Source organism: Ochotona princeps, chromosome X (genome assembly GCF_030435755.1).
Source record: "Ochotona princeps isolate mOchPri1 chromosome X, mOchPri1.hap1, whole genome shotgun sequence".
Lineage (NCBI taxonomy): Eukaryota > Metazoa > Chordata > Mammalia > Lagomorpha > Ochotonidae > Ochotona > Ochotona princeps.
In genome coordinates, this window is record NC_080865.1 from 16767185 (window position 1) to 16785598 (window position 18414).

General features: G+C 40.1%; 1 protein-coding gene across 1 annotated transcript in view; it reads right to left on the minus strand.

The window, feature by feature from the left end:
* Positions 1-18414, minus strand: part of OTC (ornithine transcarbamylase) — a 56618-nt gene that overhangs the window by 15403 nt on the left and 22801 nt on the right. The window contains exons 4-5 of the mRNA XM_058658611.1: positions 14029-14116; positions 595-748 (exon numbers count right to left, since the gene is read on the minus strand). Of these exons, the coding sequence (XP_058514594.1) occupies positions 595-748; positions 14029-14116 (242 nt within the window). The remainder of the gene's footprint in view (positions 1-594; positions 749-14028; positions 14117-18414) is intronic.

Sequence of the window (18414 nt, forward strand, 5' to 3'; positions counted from 1 at the left end):
AGGAAAATAAGACTATCCGGTTTGTTTTATATTCTCTGAGTCTTTTATAGACACAATAATTGTAATTGTTACAGTTCAAGTGGCAATACCATGTAGATAGGTTGTGGCAAAGAAAATCCTGATTTGGAGGAAAATGGCTGGATCTGAGCCTCAACTCTATCCCCTCTTCCAAAGTGGTTTTGTGATTGGCCATTATGAATATTGAAAACAAGTTTCATTAGTCTTTACTCCCAAAACACACAATTGAATGTTAGACCACACAAGGCTTGTCCATGCTGTGTCTTCCAGCATTCTCTGTCAATCACTGTGTTTACTATGGCTCCAAAAGCAAAATGGTGAGGAGAACAAGGAGAGACAGAGAGAAGCTAAAAGAGGCTGAATGCAGGTGACAACAGAATGAATGACCTTAATGTCTTTCACAATTTCCCATTTCCCCCAGGTATATTGTATGCATACATATGTAACAACTCATTGCCAAGATAATATATGAAAATAAAAAGCCAATGCCGTCATACAAGTAAATGGCTACAGTTAAGTTTGTCAAGTAATTATTTGTTGATTTTGTTCTTTTGTAAAGCAAAAAGATAAACCAACCTGAAGTGTAAGGTAATCAGCCAGGATCTGGATAGGGTGGTACAAATCTGAGAGCCCATTGACCACTGGGATGGATGCTTCTTTAGCCAACATGTCCAGATCTGATTGTTTATACACTCGAGCCAACACTGCATCTGTCATGCTAGACAACACACTATGGCAAATCAAGAAAAGATACTCTAAGTTAATTATGCTTGATAATCGATTCCCTCTGTAACATAAGATCCTAAGCAATAATAACAAATGTAAATAAATTACAAGTTTTGCTAGATTAGAGCCTGTCAACATGACAGATTTCAAAGCTAACACTAAATATGTAGTCATTACAGAAGCAAGTAAATAAAATTAATTTTACTTTTATTTGAAAGGCAGAGTTACAGAGAGAAGGAGAAACAGAGAGAGATCTTCCATCCACTGGTTCATTCCCCAAATGATCACAATGGCCAGAGCTGAGCCAATCTGAAGCCAGGAGTCAGGAGCTTTTTCTGGATCTCCCACATGGGTACAGGTTCCCAAGGCTTTGGGCCATCCTCTAACTGCTTTCCCAGGCCACAAGCAGGGAGCTGGATGGGAAGTGGAGCAGCCGGGATTAGAACCGGCACCCATATGGGATCCCGGAGCATGCAATGCAAGGACTTTAGCCACTAAGCTACCATGCTAGGCCCACAAAAATTCTTATAAGAAACAAATTGTGTTTGTAAAAGGTCATAATGTGTATAAGAATAGCTTCTTCAATGACTAGTTTTCCTTTCCAATATGGTAGAATTGCATAAACGCTGAGAAGGTGTGAATGTAGTTTCTTATGGGGAAGACATTAGATGCAGTAGTTATATAACTATGCTTCCCATATGGGAGTGCAGGTTAGTGTCCTGGTTCCTCTACTTACAATCCAGCTTCCTGCTAATGTGCACACTGGGAGGCAGCAGGTGATGGCTCAAGTAGTTAGACCGTTGTCACTGACATGGGAGACCTAGAGGGAGTTCCAGGTTCCTGCTTTCAGCCTGGCCTTGAACTCGCCATTGGAGGCATTCAGGGATGAACCAGTAAGTAGAAAATCTCTTTCTACTTGTCTCCATCTTTGCTTCTCTGCTTTTCAAATAAATTGAAATAAATAAATAATGTAAAATAGCCTCTTCTGGAAATCCTGACAACCAAGCAGTGTGTAGAACCATAAATTCCAGGACCATTTAAGTGTAAGGATAGAAGGAGATTTAAGAACAAAAAACCAAAATTAAATCTATGATATTAACAGCCTTGTGCTTGGTTTTGTTTTCAAAATAAAAATCATCTCTGCAATCAATGTGGTATTTTTATGTGCATTTCTTTTCATTGTAAAACGTTTATAGCATTGGAGGAAATCAGAAATGCCAGTCCTGTGATTAACTTAAGTGCTTAAAAGCATTTGATTAAGTTTGCAATCAATGTTTAAATGGTTGAGGAGATTTGTTCATTTACTACGCATTTGATTTATTGGTTGTATAAGTAATATGTGAATATTTAAAGCAATGCCAAATTGAACATGCATCAGAGGCACTAGCAGGGCTTCCTGGAACACAAATGATTGTGTTTATGACTCAGTAGGTCTGGGTGGAGGGCTGGGAATTTGCATTTCCAATAAGCTCCCCAAGGCTGCTTGTGCTGTTGGTTATGTGACCACACACTCAGAATCAGTGGCTTAGAGAAGTTTGTGATTTTATATTGCAAAAATGCTAAATAAAATGCTTGGTAATTTTATAAGATTAATAAACAGGGTGGCGAACAAAGAACCAGGAGAACATTCCTGCAGGCATAAAATGCCACTTGAACATTAAAGCATCCATGAGCAAAAGGGAGCATGACAGACTAAAAAAATGCCACTTAATCCTCTTTCAGTCACAAAGGCTGCATGTGAAATGGAGTCCAGTGATACTGGGTGCCAGAGGAAGCAGCTCCCAAGTTTTGTTTTTTTCACCCTGGAATCACTAGAGCAACAAAAATACCAAAGATGCGTAATTAATTAGTTTATATTATTTTGTCATTGACACTGGTTTCTACTGTCATGCTTAAAGTTACAAATCATGGAGAAATCAACTTTCTTATACCTCCAGGCTAATAGAGATTCCTAAAAATGCTTCAAAAACAAACCTTTTCACTGCACACAATGACAACCCTGCAACCAGAGAGGGACTACCAGAACATTAACAGCAATCTAGGCTTTCTATAGCTCTCCACTAATTTCAAAACCTTGCCTTTAAACATTGCGCGAGCTTTATTATATGTTATATACAAATGAAAGGCTGACAAGTTAAAAATACTCTGATTCGGTAAAGACTTTTCATTAGGGCCTCTTTTCATCTCCATTGACTCTATGGATTCTTGCCCTCCACTGGATTCCTGCAGCGTTGCAGGCAATCTCAGGCACCTGCCAACAATAGTAGCAAAACAGCTTTTGCAAAACCCACACAACCTACATTTCAAGTTCCCCACACATATTGGCTTGCATTGGACACTCAGTAAACCAACATTATGGCTTTTCAAAAACAATTAACAAGTGAAAATATTCAGTCAACCAATTTGGCCTAAAAATTTAAGGTATAATCTATTTTCATCCATCATCTCTTTTCTTCTTGTTTAGTTAAAGTGCAGGTATGGCAAGGCACTTTAAATGGAAAGGCAGTTCAGGAGATAAAATGTTAACATGATTATTGCTGGATGATGGTGTTATCATTGGATTTATTAGTACTTTTGTCTCTTAATATTTCTATCAAAAAGAGTATTCCTATAATAGAGTAATCATATTAAAAAAGAAATTTCCTCCAAATATGATTTGGAAAGTAACTAAAAGTGAACTGGGGCTCCCTAGAATAATGGCTAATTGTTGACCTTAGTAAAAAATGCACAAAATGAGCCTGGAAGATCTTGCCATAACAAGGAACAAGAGGACATTATTAAAAGATAAATGAGTTAGGTCAAAATGACCCAACTTGAACACAGATCACGTTGGTAAATATGGAACAATTTTAGAATAAATAGGAAAAATGACCATAATACTTTGAAAATTTCAAATGTATTAAAATTAACAAGTTTATAAAGATACTAAAAAGCAGAGCACTGTAAGTCATAGCAAGACCAATTTCAACTCAATCTGAGACAGAATTCTCACATTGCCTAAATCCTTAGAGCTGTCAGACTACAGAAAGATAGAACAAGATGGGTTAGTCTGTGAAGATATTTTTATGCAGAGCTCAATAACTAGTCTGAAGCAGTGGTATGGAGGAGACAGGAAAGGGATGGTTGATCCAAATAGATCCTTCCCACTCTCAATTTTCTGCTATTCTGTGATATTTTCCCCTTTGGGTTAAGATACAATTTTTTTTAGTAATTAACTAAATTATCTCAAAGGTCAAATAAATCAAAGAAAAACAAAATTAAAAAATACAATAAACAAAGCCCCCTAATGGCCCCAGCAAGGCCTGATTCAGTCTTTATTTCTGGGGGAACAGATACTCAGAAAGTATAAATAATGTGCTGGGCCACATCTTAAGAGGAATCAAGGATAGTGATGGGATGAATAATCACACAGCATACCTGACACATTTAGGAGTTGAGCTGTCCCTAAAACATTGAAACAAGCCGAGTGTGTACAAAAAAAAAATGAAGAAAAATAGAAGCTGCATTTTCATAGGAGTCTTCAATCCAGTCTCCTTTTTGACCCCATCCTGCCTTGAATCAAACTGCATGCACTCTAAAGTCCAATTTGTTAGCAATAGCAACTCTTATTATTAGTTAAGTAGCTTACTGAGAAACAGTGGGGAAAATTTTTGGTCATGTGTAATGATACCCTCAAGAATCCTGTAATGATCTTTATAGTAGATACTTTCTATTTTTTTAAAATGAAAGCAGGCCAAAGCCTTAGAAGAGATATATAAATGAATCAAGGGAATCTCCCTCCAGGAAGTGAACTATTCCAGATATCTGATCTCTCCACTCAGACTATCATTTTAGTTACATTACCAGAAGAATCATGAAGAAGCAATGTAGTACTATCAGCAAACCAAGATGCGATTTTATCAAATGGGTGGCTTTTGGAAGAAGTCACAGATGTTGAATGAAATGGCCGTATTCACTTACTTATGAAGGGCTCTATAATGGCCAGATTGTTTTGGATTAGAGTTAGATCTCAAGTTTGAAGAGCTTGGAGCAAAATCAATAGCAAATGCTAGAATTGACAATGGTCAGCTGTCTAGAAAATTACATCATAGATATGGCAAGAATTAAATTAGATCTCAAGATCTCATACTGAAATTGAAATAGAATATAACTTGATTCAACTGACATTTGAATTTTGTTTTATGCACCTATCATTGACAAGCACCAGCTCATTTGTTTTCATAAAGCTCACTGAAATGAGAATTAGTGTATCGATCTTGCAACTCAGCAACCTGAGACTCAGAATCAACAAGACCAAACCACAAGGGCCACTGTGTGGTAAAACTGTGAGTTGAACTTAAACCTGACCCTGCTTCAAAGCACCTGCTCTATCCACTATGTAACAGTGCCTCTAGGAATACATTGTAGTCCTGGTGAGGAAGACTGGTGCTTATCACCATTTATCCAAGGATATACAATTGCCATGCCTGCTGGCGTCTTGGTGTCCTCTATACCAATGTATCAGTACCTAATTAGGTACATATTTCTCATTAGGTAGCAATATTTTAAAGCCATTTTACCAAGAAACAATAATTTTTACTTTTTGATGTTAAGTATCAATGGTATAAGGACCTTAATAATGGTATTTCAGTTTTTACAGCCATTCCTTTCCATGTCACAATTGCTTACGTCTTCTTTTGAGGACCTTGCCTTTTCTGTGAATCCTTCTATAACTTCTTTTATATGAGGAATCAAAATTGCAGTGTTTGGAAATCCTTCCATATTGTCTCAAGGGAAAGTGGATAGTTGGTTGTAATTTCTTGAGTGGTGTCCCTCCACCCTCCCCCCAACTGCTCCAAACTCATCCCACCTAGGGACTCAGAACATGACCCTTGTGTTGAAGTTGGATCTTTGTTTATATGATTAATTAAGATGAATTCCTACTGGAGCAGGGTAGGCCTGAAATCCAGTGACTGGGGTCCTTGTAAGAAGAAGAGGATACATAGAGATACACACAGAAGCAGCCCAGGTGAAGACAGAGGCAGAGTTTGGAGTGAGGCAGTTATATGCTCAGGAATGCCAGGGAATGCTGGGACTCAAAGGAAAGAATCATGGTACTACCAATAATTTGGTTTTGGAAACTGGTCTTCAGAACTTTAAGAGAATAAATTTCTGTTGTTTTAAGCCTCAATATTTGTAGGCAGCTAATACAGTGATTTAGGCTGATTTTCTTTTCTTCTAGCTTTACATTAGCACAACACATTTCAGCAATCAGTGCCGTAAGTAAATTGTATCTATAGGGAAAGTAATTAGAGTAGAACAACGTGACATTATTTGGTTTTATATGGAGCTTTTCATACACATGGTTCCTGAAGCCACATTATCAAGGACTGTATTAAAGTGAAAATGACTTTCTATAGTGTACTCACAGTGTTAGGCATGAACACATGAACAGCTATCATTATGGAAGAAATAGAAAGCCTTGAAACCAGAGCAATAATGTACCATTGCTGCTGCTAAGTTCCATCTGATTTTAAACTTCCGAAGAAATCAGTGATCTGAGTCATGCTAAGGCACCCCATCCAAAAGGACAAGCCTAGAGCAAGGGAAAAATAGATTATCTGGCTTTTAACCTTTTGGGAACACCAGGGGATTGATAAAATCTGAAAATGCTCTAACATTTGAAGCAAGTTTAAGTGAATGTGTAAGTTCTATGTTTTGTGATATATTAATGTAGAGACATGATTTGCTAATAGAGAACTTTCCAAAGAAGGAAGTGAGTAAGGCAGTTGATTCCATCCAAAGGGAGCCTTTCCTCTGGGAGCTCACATTGTATTGAGGAGACAACTCAAAACCTTAAGGCTGGCCTCTCATGGTTATACAATACACTGCCTGATCAATTAGAATACATATACATCAAGGAAATTTAGCAAAACACAGAAGAGAGATGAGAGCTCTGTTTTTGCAGAAATTAGTTAACACAGCAGCCCTGACACAGTTATCGTTTAAAGGCCTGCTTACAAGGTCAAAGAGGGTATGCATAATTGGACTTTAAAAAATTTGCAACCATTCCACAAGGATGGCTCACTGAGCCCAATTTTTATACACACTAGGGTTTATGCTGAACACCTGCTTTGCTTCTGGGAGCTTGAAACTTGAGCTCCTGCAAGACAGAGTGTGCTTATGTCCAAGTCCTCAGTAAAATCCCCAGGAACCAGTTTGCTAAGGCAATAAAGTGCTTTTGTGTGACACCACGGGGAGAGGAATCTTGGAAATTTGTGCCTGGCTTCCCCCAGACCACACCCCATGCTTCGTATCATTTTGCTGTAATAAATCTTAGCCATAAGCACAAATGTATGTTGAGTCCCAGGAGTCCTCCTGACCATATCATTGAACTTGGGAGTGGTGTTGGGGATTCTTAACACATTAGCTCCTCCAAAATATCAGGGGACATCTCCACCTCAATGATCTCATACTGAGATTACACGGTATTCAACTCAGATTTACCTAACATAGTACAATATTTTGTACAGTAAACTGGTTGTAATATAATAAAATGAAAAGGAATAATACCCATTTTAATCTTGTTAATGATGAAATTTTCATTGAGATACTTTTGCATTATGAATTGGGCTTTTAAATCTTATTTTACTTTAACTATATGATTAAAATTTTGTCAAGAATATTTAACGTGAAACCTAAAGAATTCTGCACAACCAAAAGAATCAACGAAGTGAACAAGCAATCCACAGAACAGGACAGAATGTTTTCAAACAAGATATTTAATAAAGGGTTAATACTTAAAGTACAAACAGCAAAGAGCACCAAAAAAATAGTAGGCAAAAGACTCAGACACTTTTGTCAAAAGAAAAAAAGACCCACAAATGGCAAAAGGCATATGAAAAGAAGTTCAATGTTATTAATTAGAGACATAACAATCAGAAGTATAATGTCATCTCACACCTGTTAGGGTGACTAGCATGAGAAAAGAAAAGTAAGTGTTGGTAAACATGTAGAGAAATTGTAACCCTTATATATCACTGGTGGGAATATAAAGTGGTGCAGCAGCTATAAAAATAGGATGGTTTCTCAAGAAATTAAACATAGGAAAGTGGGCATTCAGCTTAGTGGTTAAGATGTCCATGCTCCACGTGAGAGTACTTGGGTTTGACTCATGGCTCTGGCTCTCGACTCCAGCTTCCTAGTAATGCAGACCCCTGTCATCCTCATGGGAAACCTACACTGAGTTCCCTTCCCCTGTCTGCAGCCTCTGCCCAGCCCTTGGAAAGGCGGATTTACAGAGAGGAAGATCTTCTGTCCGCTGGTTCACTCCCCAAATGGCCACAATGTCCGGAGCTGAGCCAATCCAAAGTCAGGAACCAGGAGCTTCTTCTGGGTTTCCCACATGGGTGCAGGGTTCCAAGGCCTCGGCCATCCTCTACTGCTTTCCCAGGCCACAAGCAGGGAGTCGGATGGGAAGTGGAGCAATCAGGACCCCAACACCATCCATGAGATGCCAGCGCTTGAAGGCTGAGGATTAGCCAGTTGAGCTATACTGTTTTTTTCTTTAAGTGCATATTTTAAATGTTTATTGGAGGACTTCAGACACTTCTGAGTTTCCTCCTACTCTTGAATATATGCAGTTTCTTGCTGGCTTAAGTTTCCTCACAAGCAATTCTTTCCACTTGTGATGATGCTCTTCCCACAGCTTTGTGTGCCTGGCTTTGTCTCTTAACTGAGTTCTCCACCATCACCTGCTAGAGGCCTTCCATGACCTGCAATTTAAAGCATCTCCCACCTCACTGACAGGTCATCCTACATTAGCTTCATCAAAGCACTTACTGCAACCCGGGCTTCAAGCCTCGTTTATTTGCCCAGTAAAAGCATTTTTTGCCCAGTAAAAGCATATTTCTAGTCCAACAAAGATCTTGTTTATCTGGTCACAATTTTATTCTCAGTACTAAAAAAGACATCTTGAAGCAAAACTAGGCATTAAAGACCTATTTTTATTTTTTTTATTTATTTATTTTTTAAAGATTTATTTTATTTTTATTACAAAGTCAGATATACTGAGAGGAGGAGAGATAGAGAGGAAGTGGAGCTGCCGGGATTAGAACCAGCGGCCATATGGGATCAAGGCGAGGACCTTAGCCACTAGGCCACGCCGCCAAGCCCTAAAGACCTATTTTTAAATAACTGAATAATTATCTTATTTGAGCAAGTAAGTTATATTTTGCAGATGGCATTTGACAGCTTCCTGGAGACTGGTCCAGCTTTTGCTTTTTATTCTTTTATTCTTTCCTTCAGTGACTGCTGCATTCACTGAATTCTCCCTCAGGTTTTTCTCTCACCAATATGCTGGCACTTTGTATCCTACCAATCCTCCAAAGCAGCCAGAAAGGCAGGCAGAGAAGCAGCAGCCATCAGTCAGTGTCAGGTGCAAACTATTCCCCTGGAATGAAAGGGCCAGGACTATCATTTAAACATCGTCCAATCTGTTCACATCTTAAAAAGTCACACTGCTATCGGAAGCAGCGGAGGAAACTTCTAAGGGTTGTATAGTGCATATTGGCAGAGGAGATGTCATTAAGATTCACTTCCTTGCTTCTCCTGTTCAATAGCTTCCAGGGAAGGTAGTGGATTTCTCTTGTCTTCTTCAGGTGAGTTTTATTGAATTTCTGAGTCTCAGAATATCTTATTTGTCAGGTATTTTGGCAGATTAAATAGTAATGGTAGGTACACAGAAAGTCAGATTTCCACAGTAGCTACTCCAGCCCTTTTTCTGACACCCTGTGTCTTCCAGTTTAGCCTCTTCTGATGTGATACTAGCCTTCCTCCTCTTCTTGTATCCTGATTTCCTCCTGCCTCTCTTGAATTGCATCTGCCTTCTGGAGGTCTCCCACAAAGAGACCATGAAACTCATGTTTTTAAACCATTGAGCTTCTACTTATGTTTCTACAGCTTTTAGCTTCACCTAAGCTTCTTATCACCAGGGGCTTGTAGACATTTGCACTTAGAGTTGGAGCCTTTAATACAATATGTCCAATACCCAATCTACCACATTCTTCCTAAAGCATATATACTTTCCTGCATATATAATACATATTTTACATATAACTATATATGGTTTAAGAATAGAAAATATATTATACAGTTTGTTTACTATGTGTTTCCAGATTTGTGGAATACACACAAATATAATGATTTCAGATTTGTTATTCTTACACACACGCATAAATATATATATATATATATTTACCTCCACTATCTACTCTTCACAATCAGCTGTTGTGAAACCACGAAAATCCTTTATTAGCCATTATTTTTTGGTTGCAGACTGAGAAGTTTTATTTGCTAAGTTATCAGACAAATGTGGAAAGAATGAAGGGAAAACCACCTTCCAGCAGAGAGCCAGGAGGTGGGATGCCTCTTGAAATGAGACAGGGAAAGATAGCCTATTAACCATCTTTAAAATTACTTTGCTATTGCCTTAGTCTAGATACGTGACATAACAGCCTAGGTCTTCTATGCCACCTCTTAAAGTATGGTCCAGTCACCCTGGTGTCAAAATCATACGGGAAACTTGCTAAAGTGCAGATTCCCAGACACTACAGACACTACTGGAACTTTAATCCGAAGTTAGACTGATTGTAGGGCTCAGAATTCTGCATCTTAACATGTTTCTTAAAATAATTGCAAAACTCTATTTTAGAACACCTGGAATTAACCTCTCCACCTCCCATGTCTACTCTGACTCAAATTATTCTACTTCTGCCCACATATAGTTTATAGTGGCACATATCTATGCTTTCAAACTGATAAATCTGCATGCATTTACAAATATAGTTAAAGTGGACCTTAGGAATCAGAACTCCTTCATTTTGTAGAAAAAGAAACAGGATCAAGAGATTTTTTTTTTGCACTTATGAAAGATAAAAAGCAGGTAATAGGCCTGGCTGGGATTAGGTCTCAAGATGCCTAATTTACAAATCATGTAGAAAAGAGTTAACAGAGCAGCACTTTGAAATGTCTGTGTGCGAGATTGGCTCTTGGATGATATTTGGGAAGTTCAGTTTGGGAAGGGTTTCCTCTGTTCCTAGGATTAAAAAGAGGGGCTGACTGAAGCTAAAATATTTTCCACTAACTATATGGATTAACGTAAACACTTGTTTCATTTTTCAGTTCACAAATTTGGGAACCAGGTAGGGTATGCCAATGTGACCATTCCGAATAAAATCCATAGGTGTTGAGCCTCTAACAAATTTCTTTTGCTGGGCTCAGTGTGATGGCTCAGTGGCTAAATCCTCATCTTGCAAGCGCCAGGTGTGGCTACTCTACTTCCCATCCAGCACCCTGGTTATAACCTGGGAAAACAACAGAGGATGACCCTGCACCCGCATGGGAGACCTGGAAGAAGCTTCTGGCTCCTGGCTTCAGATCAGCTCAGCTCTGGCCTTTACAACCACTTGTGGAATGAACCAGCAGATGCAAGATCTTTCATAGCGTGATTTCAACTCTTCAACATCCAGCATCTAACCTCCGTTTTTCTCTCAGAGTCATGGTATCCCAGTCTGTGTAGCTAGGCCAACAATCCTCATCTTGCAGGATTGTGACAAAGATTTGGCACAAAAGGAGCCCATAGGAGATACTCTTTAAGAAGCAGCTACTATTTGTACCTAATCTTTGGATAACATGATGCAACTTTCAGATCCACATATACACGTGGCAATGGAAATTATCACATGTATGCAAAATGCCCTGATTGTTTTGCAATTTGTGAACATAAGATCTATAGAAAGCTCTGATGCAGAATTTCTATGAGAAATGTAGAGAGCTGGGACTGGCACAATGGTTCAGTAGCTAAATCCTTGCCTTGCATCTGCCAGGATCCCATATGGATGTACTGGTTCATTTCCCGACTGTTCCACTTCCCACATAGCTCCCTGCTTATGGCCTGGGAAAACACTGGAGTACGGCCCAAAGCCTTGGGACCTTCCTGCATGGGAGATACGAAAGAAGCTCCTGGCTCCTTGCTTTGGATTGGCTCAGCTCCAGCCACTGCAGCCACTTGGGGAGTGAACCTGTGGGTAGAAGATCTTTCTCTCTATTTCTCCTTCTCTCTTGGTAAATCTGCCTTTTCAATAAAAATAAATAAATCTTTTTAAAAATGTAGGGAGCTGGGCCCAGCAGTGTGGCCTAGAGGCTAAAGTCCTCGTCTTGAACGCCCTGGGATCCCATATGGGCGCCGGTTCTAATCCCGGCAGCTCTACTTCCCATCCAGTTCCCTGCTTGTGGCCTGGGAATACAGTCGAGGACGGCCCAAAGATTTGGGACACTGCACCCGCGTGGGAGACCCGGAAGAGGTTCCTGGTTCCCAGCTTCAGATGGGCGCAGCACCGGCCTTTGTGGTCACTTGGGGAGAGAATCATTGGACGGAAGATCTTCCTCTCTGTCTCTCCTCCTGTCTGTATATCTGACTTTGTAATAAAAATAAATCTTTAAAAAAAATGTAGGTAGCCAGCACAGAAAAGAGCGTATTATACTCATTTTCAGCCTTCAGTTCATGCTTGGCTATTTTCCCCTTGCTTTGTCAGAGAGGTGTCCTGAATTCTCGCTCAGTCTGCCAATCTGCACTGCTTAAGCGTTTCCTGGATTTTCAGTTGTTCCACCAACTGGGACCCTCTTATAGTCACTGGTGCACATTTGATTCATTCAACATCACATACTGGTCCTAGATGAAAAATTCCCACTGAAACATCTCTCCTGGATGTGACTCTGGCTCTGGCTTTGTTCCTTAACCTGCTTGTAATATTTGCTCTTGATTTAAGTACATTTCACTCATTGAGAAGTAGAATTATTAGGCAAATATAACCCTAGTTGGTGGCAATGCATTTGAAAGGAAATCTCATTTATATTCATTTATATTTTGTCACTAGCATCCAAAAGATAACCACAGTTCTTCTTAATATTATCATTGTCCCTTCTGAATAGCAACTAAATGGTTTAAGGATGAGTTGTTTGAAATCGTTTTAGCAATTCAAATGAGCTGAATTCTTCAGTATATACTAGGATAGTTGCTATGAAAAGCAGACAGTATCTGCAAGAGGTTACTATGTGGCATATCATTTTCAGAGAAAATAATCAGTAGTTTTCTCCTCTGAGGGGAAAAAAAACATTTAACAAAGACATTTGCCCTGAATTTCTTACCCAGACATGCTAAAATGGTGAGAGTACTGCATAGGGGAGGTGGAAGGCCTGTTTTACTGTAATGGAGTGGCCAAGAACTTTTTCATCTCTCCTTTCAACTAGGTGGGGTGCCACTTCCTTGCTCAGGTGACTTTGAAGCGAAGATTTCTTCTTCCTGCTCTCTTTTGTTTAGATCCTGTGTGTTGACATCTACTATGAACTTGGAGGCTAAAGATGGAGGAGCCAATCATAGCCAAACTCCTTAAATGAGCACAGAACTTAATAATTTCTCCTTCCCTTTTACCCATCAGGAATATCTGCACTATGTTAAGACATTGAAATGTGAGATTTAGGGTTATAGTAGGTAATTACATTACTAATTAAGTTGTTGAATCTATTTTATGCCTGTCTGCTTGGGTTGTTAGATTAAAACAGTACACACAAAAATGCTCAGTAAATGTCAGATATTGGTAGTATTACCTACTCTGGTACTAACTAGCTGGGTATTGAACTCGTGTTTCTCCATTCCTTCACTGCCTTAACTGTTGAATGTAAGAATCATTCCTGATGATTTCTAGATTTCCTTAAATGTAAAGTTTTATTGTTAGAAGCCTCTTCAAAAAAGTTGCTGAGAGGAGCAGACATTTTGCCTAGTGATTAAAACATGCGTCTTACAACAGAGTGCATGACTTGGATTCCCAGCTCCGGCTCCTAAGCATCACCTCCCACCTGGTGTATACGGTGAGAGGTGGTAGTGATGGCTCAGGCAGCTGGGTTTCTGCCACCCATGTGAAAGATCTGATTGTGTTCCCAGCTCCTGGCTTTGGCATCAGCCTAGATAGACCTAGCTGTAGCAGGCCTTTGGGAATAAACCGTTAGGTAGAAGCTCTGTTTGTGTCTCAAACCAATAAATGAAAATTATTTAAAGTTGATAAGAAAAGATTACCTTAACTTATGAAAAGTGGCCAGAGGATAAGCAAGAGTCATTCACAACATCAGGGAAGACACAGGACTCAGATACAGAAAACGACTATTTAAAGAGAAGTAGACAAGTATTTTCTTTGGAAAATTTATCCATCGTATACTAAACTAAACAGAAGGATGAAAAGATCAACCTACCGGGCTGTGTCTGTGAGGCTTTCATTCACTCCCAAGTGGATATCTTGTGTGGTAAGGAAACAAGGGTGACCTCCCAGAAGTGCAAAGCCTACAATAAAGCAGAGAAAGGATTTTATTTTTAAATGAAAGAACTGAAGTGGAAAAGAAAATCACATTAGTAGGTCCCATGTCAATTGAAAAGACAGTTCTTTAAAGTTCTCCGAACTCTTTGGTAAGCAATTCCCAGGCAATGCGAAATGGGGAGTTAAGGGAAATAGATGTAATTGTGTACATAAAGTCCTAATTCTCCCATTTCTCCATTCTCTTGTACTGGTAGAACTGGCAATAGTGGGGCATTGTTCCTTTTGGGGGAGCTATATGCTTGGTTTTGATTCATTAAAATGTAGTAAGACATCTGATAGAATAGAAAAATCAATTGTAGCTATATGTCAAACTATGGATTACAATGGGGTACTGAATAAGATATTACAATGGAAATGAACTACTAATTCACACAGTATAGATTACTTCCAAAAGTGTACTGAATGAATGAAACTATAAACAGTAGATATTATATGATTCCATTTATATGAAGTTACAACCTGATCAAAACTAGCCTGGAGAGGCAGAGATTTAAGTAACCATTGCTTTTGAAGACAGTAACTACCTGGAGAGGAGCACTGAGTAATTTTTCTGGGGAAAAGAAATATTATTTTTTATTTTGCTAGAATATGTGGGTTACATGAGTATACAGCTATGGCCAGTACTGTACATTTAAAACTTGTCCATTTTACAATATATAAATTATACCTTGATTTTAGAAAAATTGAAAACATGATAAAGCATTGACAAGGCAGTATTAAGTCGCTAGGAATCAGCTACTGTTTTATCTTCCAAGCAAGATCAAGCGAAACATCACCTATTTATGACCCTTATAGTTTTCAACCTCCTGGGCAACTTGAGATTACTGCAGCTACCTGAGAGTGAGGACAGCTCCTGCACTGCCTTAGTGCACACGTCTGAGGATCATGCCATGCAGAGCGGTCTGCTCCAAGCCATAGCTGAAATTCCAAGAGCCATTATGTGACACATTCTGGGATAAAGTGATAGGAAATGATGCTATATCAGAACTTTACTATATTGTTTGAGACAGGTGCCATGGCACATATAAAATAGTTGAAATTTACGAATATTACCTTTTTCCTATGAAAAATTAGTCATTTTAGAACTATGAAGGGGAATACAACTCAAGGTCTTGTTTAACACCTCATGAAGACAACGCAATTTCAACAATGTGATTTGAAGTTTTATTTTATTTTTATTAGACAGTCAGATATACAGAGAGGAGGAGAGACAGAGAGGAAGATCTGTCTGTTGATTCATTCCCCAAGTGGGCCGCAATGGTTGGAGCTGATCCGAAGCCAGGAGCCAGGAGCTTCTTTAGGGTCTCCCATGTGGATGCAGGGTCCCAAGGCTTTGGGCTGTCCTTGACTGCTTTCCCAGGCCACAAGCAGGGAGTTGGATGAGAAGTGGGGCTGCTGGGATTAGAACTGGCGCCCATATGGGATCCTGGGCATTCAAGGCAAGGACTTTAGCCACTAGGCTACCACTCTGGGCCCAACAATGTGATTTGAATATGGACTGGAATTGATATTAAATAGCTAGTATTTTGTTAGATATAATATCCTTGTAGTTTTATAGGTGAATATTATTGTTTTTGTGAAAGATACAAAATGATATGTTGTGGGACAAAATCCCATAGTTTCAATTTACCTTTAAAAATGTTAAGAACAGGGCTGCTATTGTGGCATTTCAAGTTAAGCCTCTATTTGTGATGCCAGCGCTCCACATTGAGAGCTGGTTTGAGTCCTGGCTGCCCCACTTCCGAGCAGCTCCTGACAATATGCTTGGGAAAGCAGCAGAAGATGGGCCAAGTGCTTGGGCCTCTGCACTGGGAGACCTGGAGGAGACTCCTGGCATCAGCATGCCCAAGCCTTGCTGTTGGAGTGATTTCAGGATTGAACCAGCAGACGGAAGATCTCTTTCCTTCTGTCTCTCTAACTTTGCCTTTCAAATCAACAAGATCAAATAAATCTCTTCTCCTTTATTTTCTTTCTTTTGTAAATAATAAATTCATTTTATTTTTGATGATGTTTACATAGTTGAAAGGGTGGCAAGTGTCAAGGAATGTTGGAAAATGGATAAGACAATTGCTTCCCATCTTTTGGTCTTATGTGTGCTGATGGGATCTACAGCCCAGACTTGCATGGCTTGCCTCATCTTGGTATTTACAAGTGGGTGCTGTAGCCTGGCTCAGTTCAGTCTTTCCCCAGTTCTCGCTAATGCTGGTGGGTGTTGCAGCCTAACTCAATCCACTCAGACCCCAGTCCTGGCCCTAATGTGAACTGGCTAATGTTATGGCCCAACCTGGGCTGTCCTGCACCCCATCCTGATTCTCAGATCTGCCATTGAGTGTTATGAACTGGCCCACCCTGCCTGCCCCAGACCTGACCCCCACATATGCCGGCGGGTACTGTGACCTGGCATGTCTGGGCTGCTCCCAGCCTTAGTTCTTGTGCTCACCTGCAGGGACTGCATCCTGACAGAAGAGTTCCCCAAGCTCCTCTAACATGTCACCTCCCAGTCGCAGATCTCACGAACACCAGTGGGTCTTTGTCCTAGTCCAACTTGGTCCACCTACTGTCCTGACAGGTACAGTGGCCTTGCCTGACCATCCCACAACCATTCCAGCTCTTACTATTGGGTGTTGCAGCTCAACACTGCCCGGTCCACCTCCAGACCCAGCTTTTGCATGGTTTAGCAGGTGCAGAGACCTAACAAATTCTGTCCTACACCTACTCTGACTCTTGCAAGCATGAGTGAGTGCTGGAGTCAAGCCCAGTCTGGCACACCCCAGAACCAGTTCACACTGATGCTGAATAATAAATTTCTTTTTTTTTAAAAAGATTTATTCATTTTATTACAGCCAGATATATACAGAGGAGAGACAGAGAGGAAGATCTTCCGTCCGATGATTCACTCCCCAAGTGAGCCGCAACGGGCTGGTGCGCACTGATCCGAAGCCGGGAACCTGGAACCTCTTCCGGGTCTCCCACGCGGGTGCAGTGTCCCAATGCATTGGGCCATCCTCAACTGCTTTCCCAGGCCACAAGCAGGGAGCTGGATGGGAAGTGGAGCTGCCGGGATTAGAACCGGCGCCCATATGGGATCCCGGGGCTTTCAAGGCGAGGACTTTAGCCGCTAGGCCACGCCGCCGGGCCCTGAATAATAAATTTCTTTAGACACTCTTTGTGCATGTGTGGGGTCCTCACGGTCAACAATGGAGTCAAATGTAAGGGTAATGGCACATCTCCTCTATGTGAAAAGACCATGACAAGTCATAGGCTCACAGCCATTTACGCATTAGTTTCTAGAAATACGTGCCTAGTGAAATTCTAGGAATTGGGGAAAGCATTATAAACACCAAGACACAAATGCCTGGCTGCATGGAACTTACATGCTAGTAGAGAGAACAGAAATAAACTGAATGAGTAATAAAATGTATTGTATATCAGATGTTGGCAAGTTCTATGACAAAAATAGAGCCATGCAAGGAGCAAAGAATATAAGAAACAGGAGTTACACTTTGAAATATGTGTTGAAGGAAGCCATACTAATTGAGGGACGTTTGAATAAGACCTGAGGAAGACAGATGAATGATGGAAAAAATAAGACATTGCAAAAAGCGTGAACAAAGTTAAGGTCATGGCTGTTGGGTTCGAAGGATAGCAATGAGGTTGTTGTGGAAGGTGCACTGTGTGAGGAAGAGAGTAGAAGGAGGTGAGGCTGCAGAAGGAGGCTGAAGAGAGTTTTGACTTTTATCCATGATGGGAAGCCTCTAGAGGATTAGAGTAGATTGACACAATTGGACTTAGTGACAGTTGATAGCTTGGACTGGGATGCTCATGACTGAATTGATGAGGAAGTGCTTGGATTCTTGATACAGTTTCAAAATACAGCCACAACTCAGTTGTTAATCTTCCTTCTTATCTCACTGGGGGGAAAAATTAGCAAGCAGAGGAGACCTTCCAAACTGTACCAATACATTTCCCCCTCTGTCAGCATGTTTACCCATATACTTTGCTTTCTTTTGTATTAAGCATAGCTGAACCTTGCAGGCCAGTGTAAATTCTCCACTCAGGCACTAGAAGGCATCTCCCCTTACCTATTCAAGTATGTTACTCCAGAAGTTCTTTCCTTTCTACATCACCTACACTTTGAATACACTGTTCTCATTTTTCATTTATTCACAGTGTTAAAAACAAAATAAATAGAATGTTTCTCTTCATCCCACTTCCCCTGTCAAGTAGCCCGTTAATTCTTTCAGTAAAATTCATTATTTTGTTT